Raw genomic sequence first — 19,243 nt, 5'->3', positions numbered from 1 at the left:
GAAGTGCAGGGGAGAGATCAAAACAAAACAACGGTCACTTATTCGAAGTACAAAACAAGGATTTGTAAAGAAGAATGTCGGAGGATTTCGATATAAGCCAAGAGGAGACTGGTTTTCCTTTGCTAAAGTAAGGAAACTTTGCTTCCTTTGCTCCTGTTAACAAACGTTGGTTTTCACGAGACTCACCAGCGCATGCACAACGCCGACCTCATACGTCATCCGCCCGGAACTGCTTCCGTGTACAACTGTTGACGCAAGCTAGATTAAAGTGATTATTACGTTTTGAATATGGATATTTTTCTTACAAAAACGCCCCCCCCGGAGCCGTGTGAGAGACTTATTTTATGGATGGGCGCTTTTTATTTCACTTCTTTTGGACTGAAGCACTGCAACAACCGCTGACTGCAATGATAGAGCTTGGAATAGCCAGGACAATTTTTTATATTACTCCGACTGGATTCTTCTGAAAGAAGAAAGTCATATACACCTTGGATGCCTCGGGGGTGAGTAAAACAGTCTAATTTTCATTTTTGGGTGAACTAACCCTTTAAATGAGACAGAAGGGTTTCCTATTAAAAATCTTTGTTTAAAAAAACTGTTGAGAACTTTGGTGCTTGTTATCTCATAATTAGATTTTGAGACTTTAGCATGGATTTCACAGAGAGGGTCACATTTATTTTATATCCATGTATCTCTGTCTTTATCTCCTTCTCTGTCTTTTGTGCACTTGTTCCTCACAGCGGTCCAAGAGAAAGAAAATCACAGCAGTGATGCCTTGACCTCGGCGCACAAGAAAGAAATCCTGCCCCATGTCATAGAGAGTGATCTTCTCCTAAAGGTGACTGCTTTTCTGTGGGCTCATGACTTGAGTTTCCTTTACTACAGTTTAGAAATAGTTTCGTGTCAAAGAAAAAATTTAAAGATTTCCATGTGGTTAATTGAAATTCTTTGGCCCAGTCTACTGGAAAAAAATATCTCTTTTTTGCACATACAATTTTAGTGACATGACTATTGACACATATTTCATATCTTGTAGTCTCTGCCTGGTTTTGCGCTGATTGTGAGCTCGGATGGTGTTATTTTCTATGCATCATCCACCATCGTTGACTACCTGGGATTTCATCAGGTAACCCTCAAATGAGATCCTATAATCAACAAATACAACATGTATGAATAATGAAATGTTTATGATCTAAACATCCCGTAACTTTTTCAAATGCTCACATTTAATGAGTTTATTTTTCATATATATTTATAGAGGGAGAGAGGGTGGTATTTCACTGCACTGCAGTTATTGTAATAGTATGTGTATTTAGCTTTCATGTGTGACAATCCAAACAAATAAAGTATAAATCCAGTATGTGACTCATTTTATCTTTTTAAACAGTTCTCAAATAAAATTCCTGTCTCATCAGAGAAAGCTAAACAACAATCATGTGTGGTTGTATAAGAAATACTCACGCCATCTGCGGTTGACTGGAAAACATAGAAGTATGTCGTGTTCATGGCCTCTTCCACCATAATGTGTAAAAATAGTTACGTCTTTTCACCCCTCGGTTAATTTAAGACTTTCTCACAGCCTTCAAAGAGTCAGGCTTCCTCTGCAAACAAACCATCTCCTCCAAGAAGGAAATTTGGATTGGAAATTAAGATGACATAGGGGTGTGTTAGTCATGAAAGTGTGCTAAAAGTCTAGCTGGAAAATAAAGGATTTTAGGCAGAGTTTGTTGTTTATGAACAGCGAGTATGGTAATGTGGGCTGGTATTTCAGGCTTTTGTTTTGTTCTTCTTAAAGTGTAGAGACACGTCTGTCCGCATGCAAGCAGCCCTGGTGTCACGCAACAAACACATGGGGCTGTGAAAAAAAGGGATTTGTGGGTTCAAGCATACTGTGCATTATACATGAGATCACAGATCAAAGGAAATCAGTTTTTTATTTTTATTTTGCATTTAAATTTTATTTATTAAATTAAGTAAATTGTAATTTTTTACTTTATATATTGCTTATTTTTAATTTGTCATCATTTTATTTAACTTTTTTATTTATTAAAAAAAATACTTTATTTTACTTTTTAAAAATTATTTTACATTTGTTTTACTTGATTTTATTGGCTTTTATTAGATAGGATGATAAAAACAGGGACATGACCTATGTTGAACTCAAACACGGGTTATTACAAGCACAAGAGCTATTAATATGTCAGCTTTTATTGATGCACTGCTCTGTGCCACGGCTCTGACATCTGAATGATTATTAATAGTAACCCGAAGCAAACGCACAATAATAATTGCATGGATTATGAACTTATTCGACTCTCTGCCAGGAACCTCACAGTCTAAAATGCCTTTGAAAAAGGTTTTACCAGCAGTTAAAGTGACAGAAAAGGCTCCACAATGAAATTTCGATCAGTCATGTTTCTAATGTGGTTTGATGTAAGACTGAATTAGACTTAATAGACTTCAGAGCAGTTGTTCACTGTACCCCATAAAACTGTGTATAGGTCAGTGCAGACAACACAAAACGCTGTTGTGGGAGCTGGAGTGCTTCTGAAATAAACATGTACTGGTTTTATGTTGGTGTGTGATCTTTTCTGGCAGACGGACGTGATGCATCAAAAGGTCTTTGATTATATCCATGTGGAGGAGCGACAGGAGTTTCACAGGCAGCTCCACTGGGCGATGAACCCTGGCCAACAAGACACTGGTGTGTGTATATTTACCATTAACCCTATATAGCACACTGCATATGATTTCAGAAGACTGGGAATATATTGCACAAGTTGAATGGACTATTTTAATGATACTTTTTGGTGCTTTTGCATCCATTTTTAAGCTAATATGCTCCAGTCGTAATGATTGCATGGAAAAGATGCACACATGTGTCATTACACACTTAAGTCATCTGTTTCCGAACTGTCTTGTTTTTGTGCGTGTTCTAGTAGATGAGGATGTTGTGATGGGTCATCTGTATATCGATGAAGTGCCTGACGGCGTTCCTCCTGAACTGTCTCCGTTTCTCACACGGTGCTTCGTCGCTCGAGTCCGCTGCCTGCTGGACAGTACCTCCGGCTTCCTGGTCAGTCATGAAATCCTAGTAGTTTCATGATCTTTTTCAAACTCTGATCTGATGTATCTAATTAAGGTTGAGAATCTCTAATTAGGAGACACAGACCTTCCCAAACTTACATTTCCACACAGTATGTCGATTGAGATTGTCTTGTTTTGATTTGCTATTGTGTCCTGTAGAACATGCAGTTTCGGGGCAGTCTGAAGTTCCTGCAGGGTCAGCGGAGGAAGACTGACTCTGGAGCTCTGCTGCCGCCTCAGCTCGCTCTGTTCTGTGTGGCTGTTCCTCTAGTCCTGCCCTCCATCATGGAGCTCAAGATGAAGAGTATGATGATGAAGAACAAACACAAAAGGTGTGGCAGCAGATAGGCATTCTGCCTGTCTATTCATCTGCATTTTTGCATAGAATTATGAAATTGAAAGTTACAAAAAGAATATTGCGTTTTTTTTTCGTTTTTTTTTTTTTAAATGCTGTTCTTTTGAACTTTCTATTCTTCAAAGAGTCTTGGGGGGAAAAAAGTGTTTCCACAAAATAAATTAAGCTGCACAATTGTTTTCAACATTGATAAGACATTTTTAAACAGCAAATCAGCATATTAGAATGATTTCATAAGAATCATGTGACAATGAAGACTGGAGTAATGATGTACAGGAATAAATTACATTCTATAATATACTGTATATTTAAATAGAAAACAGTTATTTTAATTGTAATAATATTTTACAGTATTACTGTTTTACTGAATTTTTGATCAAATAAATGCAGTTTTACTGAGCATAAGAGACGACTTGCAAACATTGGTATTTATGTACTATTTACTCAGTCATAGTAGTATCCAAAAACATTGTACACAAAGACAAAATGTAATTTGAGTGTAGAAATTGTATTTTAATCAGTTTAACTTGTACCATCTTCAGTGATAAAAGGCAACAAGTTTCCCATGGCTCGTTTGACAGTGAAGACATGCTACATCTTAACTGGACAAGCTCATCCGGTCATGATGGTTCGTGCTCATCCCTGACCAACAGGAAGTACAGAGGAGAGGGCTGCAAAACCCAAGACGAGCCACTCAACTTCTGTGTTTCTAGACTGCAAGCTGTTGATCCTTCCTGGGATGCCCGCTGTCCTGTTGCCTTACGCACGGGGCCCAATGAAAACAACCTGCCTGGAAGCGTCTATAAGCACAGCCATTCTGGAAAATCACGAATCGGATGCAACACAGAATTGCAGAAGCTTGAGAGTTATTGTGTCAACAGGAAGGCTGAGAGAAGGTACGTGCAGAATGAATGTTTTAACATGATTCCTGAAGTGGCCATTAAGACAGAAGCTTCAGACTCTGAGAACGGGTGTAACGTATACGGGACGCTTAGGCGCCCTGAATATGCACAGGTGAAAACCGAGGCTGAATATTATGACTATTGCGCCTCATATCAAAGAGGAAAAGCTGTCATCAGTCCTCCCATCAACGGACAACACAAGTATCTGTGTGCAGGAGTCAGCAGACCTCTTAAGTGTGTGCTGAACAAAGACATGAATCACTCTGACACTCCTATCGGCAGTCAGGACGGATATGCATTTTCAAATGATCATAAAAGCTGCATGCAGCATGATATCCGGCTGGCTTGTGAGTTCAGGAGTCACAACCTTCTGCACTCGATCAAACGAGAACCTCTGGATGTTAGTCAAGGGCATGTGCAACAACATATTACTTCAAATTGCACTATGAACACTGTTCTACACAAAGCAAACCCATATGTTTACATGCAGTAAACTCTGATCACATTAACATTGCTTTTTTAATTGCAGTGCTTGCAAGGTATATTAATATTCTTCCTTTTGTTCTCTACAAAATTCTGCAATTAATTCAGCCCAACTGATTAACGTACAAACTTTTTTGTAGATAGGTTTGGTATGTTCGAAATTTAAGATGAAATTTAAGATCCACCCACTGGAATAATGTCACTGTCATATTTGCATGATGAATTGTGATTTGTCACCTGAAATCAAGTCATGATGACAAAATAGTTCTAAAGAAGTTCTATATATTTTTTATTTTTTTCACCAAATTCTAAACATAAACTTGCCTAAAACTTAGTTTGTTTGCTGCCTTGCAAGCGCTGGTATTTCCCTCAGGACATAAACTAAAACTAGTTAGAAGTTATTTTATACTATTTGAGACTGTTTAATCAAACACAAATACTCAGGTTTCTAGATGTTTTGGAGATGTTGTTTTGTATATTGTCTCTTTTGGGTACAGATTTTGGATTTATTGCGATCCAATGTGATATTAATGTGGAAAATATGTATACAGACAAATAAAGATTATTTCCCATGTGAAAATGTATTTGTGTATAGCATTTTAGATTTTTCAAAGTGCTTAAACATGCATTTGCTTCATAAATAAATACATTTGTCATGATTCAGCTGGCCTCCGTTTTATTTGAAGCTACAGTTAAAATCATATTAATATTTCTTTTAACTTTTATTTATTTATTTGTTTATTTTTATTGTGTGGGAAGTATACTTCATGAAGGAATTGTTCAAAGAATCCTGGTTTCACAATTTGAGTTGAATTACTGAAATAAATGAACTTTTCCACGACATTCTAATTTATTGAGATGCACCTGTATATGCAGGTGGTTTTGCCGTTATAGCTTGGGCTGTCATATCTCATATTTCACTACACAATTTTATGCTGAATTAGCCACTAGATGGATCAGCGCCGTCGCTAGTGAGGTGAAAGGTGGTGATGATTATAGGGGCCCACGGCTGAGGGGGGCCCCCCGGCGATCTCAACCGACTGGCTGAGGCCAGCCTAAAAAGACGCTCAGGACAGTTGACGGGCCACTGCTGCGCATCGTCACGAAAGCTTATCATTTGCACGTGTTTTTAAGTGCTCATGCCAATTTAAACATTCAAAAGAGTTTAAAGCATTCGAACACAAGACGCGGAAAAACTCAACTGAGTACTCGCGCGCCGTGTTTGGTGCGCACGCAGAGAGCCGCGTCTCACGGACAGCAACACCGAACCGAGCTGTCCTTCGCGTCCTCCTGCACCTGAACGAACAAATACAAATCGCAGTTTAAACATGCAAACAGAAAAATATGTGAACGAGCCCAATTCAGCACCCGTGCGCGGTGTTCTGTGCGCACAGGGCGCACGCAGAGAGACGCGTCTCAAAGCGCTTGAACACCGAATTTGCCTCTTCTTGCTCTTGTACTGACAAATACATACAAAATTATGTCAAAATACCCGTCTTGGAGAGTATCCTCGAAAAACTGTCGGTTATGTCTTAAGTGAAAGTAAACAGTGGAGAAAGAAATTGGATGTGTATCATTATAATGGATGCATTGTCTCTTAAAGTGACTGCGCCTAATTTACTACCTGCTGTAATGTTAAAGGTGGGGTAAGCGATTTTTCAAAAACGCTTTAGAGTCGGGCCGACTAGCAAAACAAACTTGTAGCCAATCAGCAGTAAGGGGCGTGTCTACTCATGATGTGGAAGAGAGAGCGTTCAGTGCACAGGACGGACATTAGCCGAGCCGATCGACAGAAAGATAGAGATGGCGGATAAAAAACAAAAGAGAAAAACATCTGCGGAACAAAAGAAGGCTTAAGGCAAGAAGTAGGACCCGTGTAAATATCGGATCAGCTTTCCAGCACTAGAGAGAACTCAAGGAGCGGAAGGCCTGCGATCGGACGCCGAGGTTGCTTTGTTTCTTCTCAATAGGTGAGTAACACCGTGTCTACAACAGCTAAAGTCTGCCTACACTGGACGCGATCAAACGAAATACGTCATGAATAGAACGCAGCAGCAGTTTTCTGTCTGGGATTTGTCGTGCCGTGCCGCATCCAGTGTAGACCATAGATATGTATATCACTGACATATTATACCCAAAAATTCTTCATACAGTGGACTACCAGAAAAATTGATAAAAAATTTGGGACCAAAAATTATTCAGACGCTTGGATCTGACCAAGTGTTTTTTCTTTAATTGCTAATGTGACATACAAATTAAACAATTTCAAACAGGGCCCACTGGTACAACCTGCACTGGGGCCCCGCAAACCCCAGCTGCGGCCCTGAGATGGATAGACATGTTTTATCTGTCCCAGAGGAAATTTACATTATTTGCTTTCAGGCTGTAAAACCATTGCTGGCCAAAACACTGTATTGTATTATATATATATATGTGTGTGTGTGTATTATTATTTCTAATATTTATTTCTTGTAGTGTGTCTCCACAGTTTCAAGCCGTTTCAGCACTGTGTATATGTACATGAGTTTTGTGTTACTCTTTTATTAATTGATAAATTATAATTATTATTTTTATTATTTATAGATATAGATATAGATATGGACCAACTGAAGATTACAGATTCACCGTGTTGTCCTTCATAATCATAGACTAGTCCGTTATCTGCGTAAAGCCCGAGCACGGTTGATGCTCTCGGCGTCATCTGACTGAGCGTTGTGGGCGACACCAGGAAGACGCAGCTGTTATGACAGTAAATGAAGAGAATAAACATTAAAAAACATTAAAATAAAATATCAATGAGCAACTTATAACAACTCACAGCTCGCAAAACAAACACCAGGTCCGGGTGAGTACCTTCACATGACCTCGAGATTTTAACGATAAATGTATGAAAAGCGCAGACCTCTGAATGCTAATGTTGTTAGCCAGGTAGCATCTGTCAGTGTGGGCCTTTCGGCACAGAAAATTAACGAGATATATGCGATTATTACAATAAATAAAACAGATTACAGTTTCATTTGATCTTTTTTCTAAACCATGCCTATTTTGAGCAGGTGTACGTATTTTTATCTGTTTGTGTTAGCTTAGTTACTGCATGTTTAACCAGCTGCAAACATATGCAAATACAGATATGCAAATGCTCAGATATATGAATGTATATCAAAAACACAAAACACACCAAATATTAAAATACTTAAGTACCTTTAACCTTTGCTGTTTATGTAATTTTGTTAAGATTTAACGTCTGTTGTTTGATTCACTTCAGTGTATTAGGAACTAAAATTAAAACCATTAAAAAAAAATTAAAGCAGAGAACATACAAATAAATAGTAATTCAAAATATTAATAAAAAATTAATTCTCTCAGTGATACTAAAATAACACTACAGTGCAATTAACCCTTGCTGTTTTGCATCAGTTTAGTACCTTTAATGCTATTAGTAATATTTACGGCTATTTCAATCATTCTGAGTACATTTAACTCTTGTTGTTTGAGTCGGGTCATTCAGTATGTTTTGTCCTGCAGTTTGGGTCATTATCAGCACTTTTAACCCTTGCTGTTTTTTCCATTTCAGTACCTTGAACCCTGCCGTTTGGGATCGGTTACTATGGAGGAGACGAACAGAGAGGCTGTTGCCACGGCAGTGCAGAGGGTTGCTGGGATGCTGCAGCGCTCTGACCAGCTGGACAAAGTGGAGCAGTACAGACGGAGAGAGGCGCGCAAGAAAGCATCCGTGGAAGCCAGATTAAAGGTGACACTACTTGCATTTAACCATTTGTTGATCCGAGGAATGGTTTTACGAGTTCATTTAAACCAAGCCTTTTATCCCTTTTTAGGCTGCTATTCAGTCTCAGTTGGATGGGGTACGAACAGGCCTCACACAGCTCCATAACGCTCTGTGTGATGTGAAAGACATCCAGAACTCTCTGGCAGACGTCAGTAAAGACTGGAGGCAGAGCATCAACACCATAGAGAATCTGAAGGACGTGAAAGATGCTGTGGTTCAGCACAGTCAACTGGCTTCAGCCGTCGAGAACCTCAAAAACATTTTCTCAGGTGAGGCCGGATGCTGCTTGAGTTGAAGAAAAAATAATGAATGCTTTTTATTTAATTTCTTTTTTTCTCTTACCATTATTTATTTTTAGGACATTTACAAGTTGTTTTTCCAACAATATTTTAGTCATTTTTACTACTTATGTATTTATTTATTTAGTTAGTTAATTTTATAAAATATGTATTAGTTATTTGTCAGTTTATTGCACATTTAAATGTTGTTTTTCTCAAAATTTTAAACACATTTATTTATTTATTTATTTAACTGTTTATTAGCTATTTTTATGGCAATTGTACATTTACAGGTTGGATTATTTAAACATTTTTATATCGAGTTATTTACTTTTTTGATGTTTTTGATTCACATTCACGGTTTGTTTTTCTCCGACAATATTTTTGTAATTTTTACTACCATGTATGTATTTATTTATTTACTGTGTATTTCTTTCAAATATTTATGAGCAATTTTTCAGTTGATTGCACCTTGTGTTGTGGAAAATAATGCAGTTTTTATAATACATTTTTGTCTTATAATTGATGCTAGGTGCTATATTGGTATGATTTGCATTTGTTGACACTGCACCCACATTTTGCTCCCTCCCAGTACCTGAGATCGTACGAGAGACCCATGATCTGATCGAGCAAGGTGAGCTGCTTCAAGCTCACCGCAAGCTAATGGACCTCGAGTGCTCCCGCGACGACCTCATGTACGAGCAGTACCGCATGGACAGCAAGAACGTCCATGACATGAACCTCATTCGTGGCTACTTCGGCCAGGTGCAGGGCCTGTCGGAGGAACTCTCCAAACAACTCTGGATGGTCCTCCAACGTGCCATGGTCACCGTCCGCCGCGACCCCACCATGCTGGTGTCTGTGGTCCGAATCATCGAGCGTGAAGAGAAGATCGACCGCAGGATGCTGGACCGTAAGAAGCAGACCGGGTTCATCCCACCCGGGAGGCCCAAATGCTGGAAAAATCGAATGAACGAAGTCCTAGAGGGCACCGTGAGCGCTCGCATCGAGAGCACGCAGTCAGAAACACGCGAGTCTGACAAGATGTGGCTGGTGAGGTTGCTGGAGATCACTAGGAAGTACATCCTGGATGACCTGACCGTGGTGAAGAATCTGATGGTGCAGTGCTTCCCGCCACACTACAACACCTTACAGGTGTTCTTAGACCTCTATCATAAATCAGTGTCGGCACGTGTGCAGGAACTCGCAGCTGAAGATCTGGAAGCCAATGAGATCGTGTCTCTTCTTACATGGGTCCTCAACACGTATAAAAGGTAAGATACAAATGGACTGCATTTATCTTAAATGAAATAGGGATTTGCCTGAGTACTTGAGTGCTCTGTGACAGTGACGGCAATAATCGATCAAGAAAACTGACAGATTGTTTTTATCAAATATATATATATATTTTTTTTTTTTTAATTATTATTTATTTAACTTTTTTTTTTTCGACCTATTTTTCAGGTAATTGCACATTTACAGGTTGTTTTCCCCAACAATATTTTAGTAATTTTTACTAACAGGTAGCTGAAATTGACCGCACACTGGAAAAATCCAATCAGACCAAAAAAAGGTCTATAAAAAATATATATTTTTATTTTCCATATGCAAAAGTGACAAAAGTGCAAGGTGTCTTAAAAACAGACCAAAGAGCAGACGCATCAGCCCATGCTTTCTTCAGTGCTCATGAGGCAAAAAAGCAACAACACACTTATATAGACACAATTGCACATTGTTGACAGCTGATCTTAATCAATGGCGGATAATTGTCATGCCAACTATACAATAAACATGCAAGATCCATCTCTTCATTTAATCCAGTTGGTGTTAATGATTTCAACTCAAAAATCCAAAAAGCCTCTCTTTGTAACAATTTTCTAACTCGGTTACCACCTCTCCTACGCAAGACTACTCATGCATTTATTTATTTATTTATTAGCTATAGACAGCAATAATCATTCATGAAAATGAAAATTATTAATAATTTAAAATGGGATATGTTTTTCAGTTAATTGCATATTCTCATTTAGGGTTGTAACGATATACCGGTATGACGGTTTATCGCGGTTTTGAACGTGCACGGTTATCATACCGTAAACATTTGCATATCTACGGTTTTTAAAAAAATGAATGAAAACAAATCTCACCCGCGCATATGCAACTTATTTCCGCTCGGCTGCTTCACTCTGCATTCACTTGGCTGCTTACATGTACATGCAGCGGAGAAAATGACAGAGACAGAGATCTAATCTCCATCCCCACCGAAAAAAAGGTTAAAATCTGCAGTATGGGAATACTTCGGATATATATATTAAAAAAAAAAAAAAACGAATGCGGGGTTGTCCTTGAGGACGGATCCAATTTGCAAAAAATGTGGACGTAAAGTGGCTGCAAAAGCAGGCAATACATCCAACATGTTCGCTCATTTTCGCAGACAACATCCCTCCGTGCAGATAAAGGTGTGTCGCATTAATAATTTTTGATTTCCGTGAAGCAGAGGGAATCCCGGTACAGTCGTGAACATGGAATTTACAGTATAACAAGGATGTCACGTAAAACGCGCAATCTGATGGATGGATAAATCAAAAGTAGATATGATATATGTCTGTGAATATTTATGCGCAAAGAGACGCTATATAAATAATCTGCTTGTTTCTGCATGTCTCTGAGTGGCGCCGTTTTATCTACTACATACTGAAGTACGCATACATAAATGGTGTTTTCAGCGTCTAAGTTACATAAACATGAACATCAGCAGAGCTGCTCTGAGAGAAAACGTAAATAAACATTTCCTATTTGAGAAAAAGAATGTCAAATACACCGTCAAAATAAAAGTTCGCTTTAACTTGAAATTATGACAGAAATATATTAGCCAGGGCCGTCCTTAGGTGGGTGCAACTGGTAAACATTTACCCAACCCCAGCATGCAAATGCAAAGAAAACATTTGCTTGAAGGGAAAACTACCATTTGTGATGCTGCCTTTACTACCCTAACTCAGCATCGCATTCCTCAGTGGCAGATCAGTCTGTCAAAGCGCAGCAGTGAGCAATTAGCTCAATATTTAAAGCAGAGCCGAGAGCATATGGGCTTACATTTCTGCCACAATTCTGCGCGCGAAAGATCATATTTTGAGCGCACAAAAGTGCATTTTGCACACGCGCGATCTGAGTTTGTGGAGAAAATGTTCGTTTCGCAAAGAAAAAAGTCTTTCGAGCGCACGGAAATCAATTTTGCATTTAAAATACGTTTTTGGATGTGTGCAGACCTTCTCTTTTGCGCGTGCAACGTTTCACTAGCTTGCTCACCTGATGTCCCCCCCCTCTGTGCTCGCTAAATGCCAACAGCTCCAGAAGGTCTGCACACATCCAAAAACGTATTTTAAATGCAAAATTGATTTCCGTGCGCTCGAAAGACTTTTTTCTTTGCGAAACGAACATTTTCTCCACAAACTCAGATCGCGCGCGTGCAAAATGCACTTTTGTGCGCTCAAAATATGATCTTTCGCGCGCAGAATTGTGGCAGAAATGTAAGCCCATAAGAGCAGTAATCTGACTGATGGACTCACAGCAGACCATCACATCGCGTGCGCTCACAGGATTGAGCAGGAAGATTAATGGATTTATGTGTAGAAGAGCTAAACAGAGCAGGAGATGGAGACAAGAGCAGCCTGCAGATCTTCAGCTCTGCTTTTTGTTGCTGTTTTACATGCTGAAGGACTGTAGGACATGTTGGGATGCACTATGAACTATGCATTTTTTATTTATATTTATTTATGTATGCAGTATACTATTATAGTATTTATTAATATTTTGAATTAACTTTCATTTTTATATTTTCATTTTTCATTTTAGTTTGTTGTAGTCGTTTTGTGTTTTTTGTAATTTTTATAAAAATTTTTTTTATCTATTTAGCTTTATTCCATTTGGCTGCAGATGCATCATTTCTAACTTTACTGTTAAGTAAAGTTAAGTTTGTTTTTCATCTGTATTTTATATTTCAGTTTTTTAAACAATAATAGTTTTTTAATAAAATAAAGTACATTAAAAAAGTTTTTTTTTTTTTACTTTTAAAAGTTGTACTTTTAACTAATAATATTAGTTAATAGTTTAATAGCAATAACAACATGCATTGCAGTTATATGAATCATTTGTGATTTACCTTATCCTAGTCATATTTCCAAAAACAGAAGGAAGAAATAACAACAAATTTTTTTTTTAATGAAGCTAGTGTAGTACCTTAATTGTTAAGCAATGTGACATTATTTTCATGACAATTAAACACAATTTTTCCTGCACATTTTTACCTATTTTTAGTTCCAAAATCAGGCTTTGCAGTAAATAATAAATATTTTCTATTTTCCAATATTTAAATTTTTACTAAATTAATATTGTATGAAATACTGTGTGCAAGTTTGGTCAATTTTGTGTACATTTATGTTGCCGCATGTAAGCTATATCTATATTATATATTACCTGACATTGGCATCAGCCATTAAAATGCTCATATAGGTCAAACTTACTCTTTAATCGCATTCTAAATTTACTCACATTTACACAAACTAAACACTTTTTTATTCTATCATACTATAATAAATCTATCATAAAACCTCTAACATTGAGTCAAAGCATTTCTCTTGACATTGACGAGGAGCAGAAACATGTGTAATTGGTGTGTTAGTGTAAGTGATGTCTGGTTCTGTCTCTGGCAGTGTGGAGATGATGGCTCATCCTGATCTGCAGCCTGAGTGTGACGTCAAGCAGCTGGAGCCGCTGCTGCCCCAACACGTGGTGGATGATTTGCTGGGCAAATACCTCAAAACCTTTACTGTGAGTGCCTCAAGTCTGCAGCACAGGATTACATCTTCCATATTGTGCAGCCTTTTGAAATACTGTGCATGACCAAACATTGTCAGTTCAGCAGCTCTTTCTTGTTTTCCAATTCTCTCCAGTCAAACATCACAGGCTGGCTGCGCAAAGCTCTGGAAACAGATAAGAAAGACTGGCAGAAGGAGACGGAGCCTGAGGCCGACCAGGACGGCTACTACCAAACCACCTTACCTGCTATTGTCTTCCAGGTACAACAACTTCTAGCTGGCCTCACCCACTCACGTGAGCTTTGACATGAGATCTTCCTTCATTTCCTCCTCAGATGTTTGAGCAGAATCTCCAGGTGGCCACGCAGATCAACGAGACCTTTAAAGAGCAGGTGCTGAGAGTCTGTCTGAAGCAGATGAACTCATTCCTAGTAAGGTACTGTGATCTCAAACTGGCCTTTTTCCCACTGATCATTATAAAAGTTGTCATTATTGGTAAAGATGCACATTTTCACAATTCTTGCATGTGTATGCAGGTACCGAGAGGAGGCCATCAACTATAAGGAGGAGCATCTGAAAAATCGTCAGCTCCCGCAGTGCTACGTTCAGTACATGATCGCCATCATCAACAACTGTCAAACGTTCAAGTGAGTGTCTTTTAATCAAGAATTGAATGTTATTTAAGTAACACATTACATTATTGCCAATTCAGGGTGTCTGGGAATCCTTAAAAAGTTGACAAATTCAGTTTGATCAAAAATGAAAACTCTGTTATCATTTACTCACCCTCATGTCATTGCAAACCTGCATGTCTTTGCATGTTTTTTTTTTCTTTCTGTGGGACATCAAAGAAGATATTTTGAAGAATGTTGGTAACCAAAAAGTTTAAGGTACCAAAAAAAAAAAAAACTATGGAAGTCAATGGGACCTAAAACGGTTTGGTTACCAACATTCATCAAAATATTTGTTCAACAGAAGAAAAAAAACTTGTTTGGAATGACATGAGTAAATGATGACAGGATTTTCATTTTTGGGTGAATTGTCCTTTTTAATGATCATTTTTGTCATATCAAAGACAGAATTACTATACCATACAGCCTAATGTGTGTGTGTCTTTATTTAAGACAGAATGAATTGTATGTGTGCAGTCTTAAATGTGATTTTAAAAACTGCAAAAATCCTGATAATTACTTTAAAATGCGACTTTTTCTGGAAAGCAATGCATTATTTCTGCAGTATTTCTTCTTAACATCAGTAATACACTGCTAATGAACCAAACTGAAGTTTTAATTAACTTCAATATGCTTGTTTTCAGAGAGTCTATAAATAGCCTGAAAAGGAAGTACTCTCAGTCGACTGAACCCACTCAGAACGACGCCGCCATAGACAAGCTCCTGAACGAGGTGGCCAGAGAGGGCTGCCAGTTCCTGCTGGATGAAGTCTTCCTGGATTTGGAGGTAAATACGCTCAGGTTGTGTACGGTTCGATTTTAGATGTTTAGTAACTGGGATAAATGTGACCGATTTTGACTTTTTTTTTTTTTTTTTCTTCGACAGCGTCATCTTAATGAGCTGCTGACCCGGAAGTGGTTGACAGGTACTCATGCTGTAGACACCATCTGTGTGACCGTGGAAGACTACTTTAACGACTTTGCCAAAATTAAAAAGCCTTATAATCAGGTTTGCACACTTCATTTGTCTTATTTGTTATAATGCTGAATTTGTACTTTTTTTCATCAGACCAGAGGGCTGTGCTGTACAATCATGTATCGATATATATATACATATACTAGATACTGCATTCACTTCCTACCATTCAAAGAATGAATCTAATGCAGAAGTAACGTAAGTACTGTTTTCATTGCTGTGTTGTGATTTGTGTTTTCTGATGTGTATGTCAAACAGGAAATGACGAGTGAGGCTCATCGGCGGGGGGGGGGGGAGTATCTGAAGGCCATCATTCAGAAGCGCATCTCGTTTAAGAACGCCGATGAGAGGAAGGAGGGAGCCGAACGGATGATGAAAGAAGCAGAACAGTTCAAATTCCTCTTCAGGAAACTTTCTGCTGTGAGTCTCACAACACCAGATGCTCTGCAATGAGAAGGAATTATGTCTAGAACATGCTGCTGTAATCCGACAGACCTAGGGTTTATTGCTTTATGGTAACATGTAACATTATTTTTAAAGAGCTCTTTGTAAAGCGTGTTTGTATGTGCTCAGAGAGAGGACACAGACCGGCTGTGTGACGCCATCGCTGCCATCGCAGAGGTCTTCAAACTGACCGATCCTGCGCTGCTCTACCTGGAGGTGTCCACCCTGGTGTCTAAATATCCTGACATCAGGTCAGACTTCATTACATTGAAAATATTGTTAAAACAAGTTTTCATTGCTTGGAGAGAGATGACACGTTTTGCGAGATACAAAGGAAATAAAAGAGAAATATATTTTAAGCCTGTTTTGATTGCCATTAGGGTTTTTAGCGTTGTGATGATATTTCGGTTATTCTCGTGTTTAAAAACACAAATACAGACACATTACAGTAATGACAAATTCTGAAATTTGCTAAATGTTTTTGTGAAGTTCAGCAGCCCAAAGTAGAGCTCAACTAATTGGTCTTTTACATAATAACACTATCATTAACAGTGATTTGAATGGACACTCAAAACCACCTTTCTCTGTCATTAGAGAGGAGCACATTGTGGCCCTGTTAGCAGTCCGTGGAGATGCCAGTCGAGAAATGAGACAGATGATCATAGAGACTCTGAACCAGAACAAACCATCCTCTTCCTCTGTGTCTCAGCCCGTCTTCAGAGACATCACTGTGCCATCCATCACCATGACCGCCATGACCTCTATGGCTGTTCCCAAACTGCTGAAATAATCTGACCTTTGACCTCTAGAGCCTTTATACTAAGCCGCTAACAGGCCACCGAATGGAGTATCTACTCCATTGATGCACTTTGGAAATATATTCTCTGCCATCTCAATGGATGACGACGTGCACTTGAATGGCAGCAGCTCGTGTTGAGACGGCAGATGCTTAGATGATTTATGATGACTTGATGTACAGAAACATTTTCAGGATTTTTTTCCCCCTAGCCCGCCCTTTGTAAAATGGTTGAAAGATGAATTAAAACAATAGTTCACCCAAAAGCAAAAGTTGTAATCACTCAGACTCATGCTGTTCCAAACCCTTATGATTTTTTATTTATTTTTTGGGAGTTATTTTTCCATATAATGCAGCTATATTGTAGTTAATGGATGTCAAACTTTAGAAAGACAACATAAGTGTGATCCACACAGGTTGTGCACTATATTCCATGTCTTATAAAGCATGATGGCTTTTCATGTGAAACAAAGTAGCTACAAAAGCAGAACCTTTCAAATTGCATTTACTCACAGTATGTTTCAAATATGGCAATAAAGATACACCAGGTTTGTGAGTGTAGTCATCGATGTCAAACCTACTGGTGACAAATAGCAACTTATTTTGTCTGTTAATCACATAAAAACTCGTATATGTTCAGTAGAATTCGAATATAGTATTATATAGTGCAATTGACAGATTTTTATTTTTGGGTGAACTATCCCTTTAACAAATCATGAGGTTGCATTCAGCAGCGTTTGTGTCGTTCATTTTCATGAATAATGTACGGTTGAATGTCTTTTTCACTACAGTGCGACACATTTAGAAGCATCCTGCTTGCTACTGTCATAAACTGTAACGAACCACTGAACTCCATCACGTCTGTTTTAAAATCTGGGTTAACACTAAGCGATCTAAATGATTTACGATGTTGGATTAAACTCCAGGTCACCTCTGTTTATACACACACGCATGCATGCCCTGGATCTGCCAGCTCAAGAGGAGGCGCAGGAAGCTGGCCTATTTAAATTTGTAATCTCTCTATTCTCATTGGCTGAGCTCAAGATGAGGGGAGGAGCTCTGAGGGATTCTCACGGGTGAAAGAGAAAAGATGTCCGCTTCAGTTTACCTCAGCCACATAAGCAGCGCTGACTGTAGGATGACATGTATTTCATGCAACTTTGTTGATTATACAAAGCAATGTTTTTGATTTGCTGTGTTTAGGTTGTAGTACTAGCATATTGCTTACTGTTTTATTTTAAGAATGAATATGTGAAACTATGCAGTACGCAGTGAAGGTTTCAAACAGCTGCTTCGATGTCACGTGACCCCAGTATGTCTCATTTAGACAACTGCGTCCAGTTAGCTTAAAATGCAAACCTTTTTCATATTTTAAAGGGACAGTTCACCCCAAACATGACAATTCTGTCATCATCTACTCACCCTCAAGTTATTCTAAACCTGTATGAGTTTCTTTATTCTGTTGAACACACAAGATGATTCTTTGAAGACTTGGGAACTAAACAGTTGGTAGCCATTGACTTGCATAGTCATAGTTTTTTCCCCCTCATACCTTCTAATCAAAAGCAACACTACAAAATGTTTATTTTTATTTTTTTTTATTGCTAATATCTCGACATAAATGATCAATTTGCCAAAAAAGCAAACGTGATCAGATTAATTTGACCTCAGTATGGATTGATCAACATTTACATATGAAATACAGTAAACGTAAACTCAGAGGCAGATATCAAAACCTCGTTCATACAGTACAGCTTCATAAATCAATAAAAAGTGTAATGAATGCAGTCGACAGGTTTCAACCTCGAGTAGTTAGCTCCCTTTAGAGTCTATTTACAGATTAGTAACAATTTACCAAACCGAACGAAAGCACATTTAAAAACCTGCAACACACTGTTGTGGACAGCAACTCGTCTAGTCCCCCGCATGTTACTAACCATAAATGTGCTAAAAACACCTGGACAAGCATGAAAGGCCTTGAGCCCTTCATCAAAATCTCTTGAAAATATCAAAATAAAATTTATTTTCTCAGTACAAACATGCCAAATCAACATATTTATTTATATATATTTATATTTTTTTTAAAAGGGCTGCTTTGGCAAAAATCGCAATAAGATTTCAGAAATACAACTTTGAGATTTTAAATACGTACTTTAACACAAAGAATTAATAAGACTCTTGAAATTATTTTCAATACACTTCCAGCTGCTTGCATGGCAATAGGCACAAACGTTCGCCCTCTGGTTCTTTGATAGTTTGCAAGAAAATATTTAACACACAAGCAAGATATTATGATGCTCAAAGTTGGCAGTTCCTCTAACAGTGCTTTAGGTTGAACATGTATGACGGATTTTGTCTGACTCAAAACACTTCAAGCGCAGAGTCTGAGTCCGTGAAGGCTGAAGCTGCTCTCTAGTGGTCAGAGCGTGTAAATGAGAGGCAGTACTGTAGATCTGGCTCTTTCAGTGCATTTCAAACACCTGGCTCACATTTTACGGAGAACAACAGTTGTAGTGCATCGCGTTCAGAATGAGAACCGGGTAAACCAGCAGCGTATAATGTCGCAAGAGCATCATTATAAACCACTATCAGCAAGAGAACAAGCGTATCTTTAATAACAAAATGAACTTACAAAATATTCATTTTTTTTC

At 38.3% G+C, this 19,243-nt stretch overlaps 2 protein-coding genes across 4 annotated transcripts in view; both read left to right on the top strand.

Annotated features, from left to right (window-relative positions):
• Positions 1-5,448, top strand: part of LOC107713661 (aryl hydrocarbon receptor repressor-like) — a 16,932-nt gene extending 11,484 nt beyond the window's left edge. Inside the window, exons 4-9 of one of the 2 annotated variants that reach the window (XM_016519246.1) lie at positions 741-838; positions 1,037-1,126; positions 2,599-2,704; positions 2,943-3,076; positions 3,247-3,419; positions 3,985-5,448. In XM_016519246.1, the coding sequence (XP_016374732.1) occupies positions 741-838; positions 1,037-1,126; positions 2,599-2,704; positions 2,943-3,076; positions 3,247-3,419; positions 3,985-4,837 (1,454 nt within the window). In that variant the 3' untranslated portion in view covers positions 4,838-5,448. Of the gene's footprint in view, positions 1-740; positions 839-1,036; positions 1,127-2,598; positions 2,705-2,939; positions 3,077-3,246; positions 3,420-3,984 lie in introns of both variants that reach the window. The other variant, XM_016519245.1, reaches the window with a different exon arrangement.
• A 2,048-nt stretch (positions 5,449-7,496) lies between these two features.
• Positions 7,497-18,004, top strand: LOC107713660 (exocyst complex component 3-like). Of its 2 annotated transcripts, XR_001636915.1 has the most exons (14): positions 7,497-7,672; positions 8,402-8,578; positions 8,664-8,883; positions 9,485-10,166; positions 13,602-13,719; positions 13,842-13,967; positions 14,042-14,142; positions 14,243-14,353; positions 15,022-15,163; positions 15,263-15,385; positions 15,611-15,772; positions 15,926-16,047; positions 16,391-17,008; positions 17,039-18,004. XR_001636915.1 is itself a non-coding variant. In XM_016519244.1 (13 exons), exons 2-13 carry the CDS (start codon positions 8,435-8,437, stop codon positions 16,584-16,586), a joined length of 2,247 nt encoding a protein of 748 aa, XP_016374730.1. In that variant the 5' UTR covers positions 7,497-7,672; positions 8,402-8,434; the 3' UTR covers positions 16,587-18,004. The 2 variants fall into 2 exon arrangements, 1 of the variants encoding a protein (XP_016374730.1); XM_016519244.1 differs by having other exon boundaries at positions 16,391-18,004.
• Positions 18,005-19,243: the final 1,239 nt, after the last annotated feature.

This window comes from Sinocyclocheilus rhinocerous, unplaced genomic scaffold (assembly GCF_001515625.1).
Source record: "Sinocyclocheilus rhinocerous isolate Xijiao unplaced genomic scaffold, SAMN03320098_v1.1 scaffold898, whole genome shotgun sequence".
Taxonomy (NCBI): domain Eukaryota; kingdom Metazoa; phylum Chordata; class Actinopteri; order Cypriniformes; family Cyprinidae; genus Sinocyclocheilus; species Sinocyclocheilus rhinocerous.
This window is presented reverse-complemented; position numbering and strand designations above follow the sequence as displayed.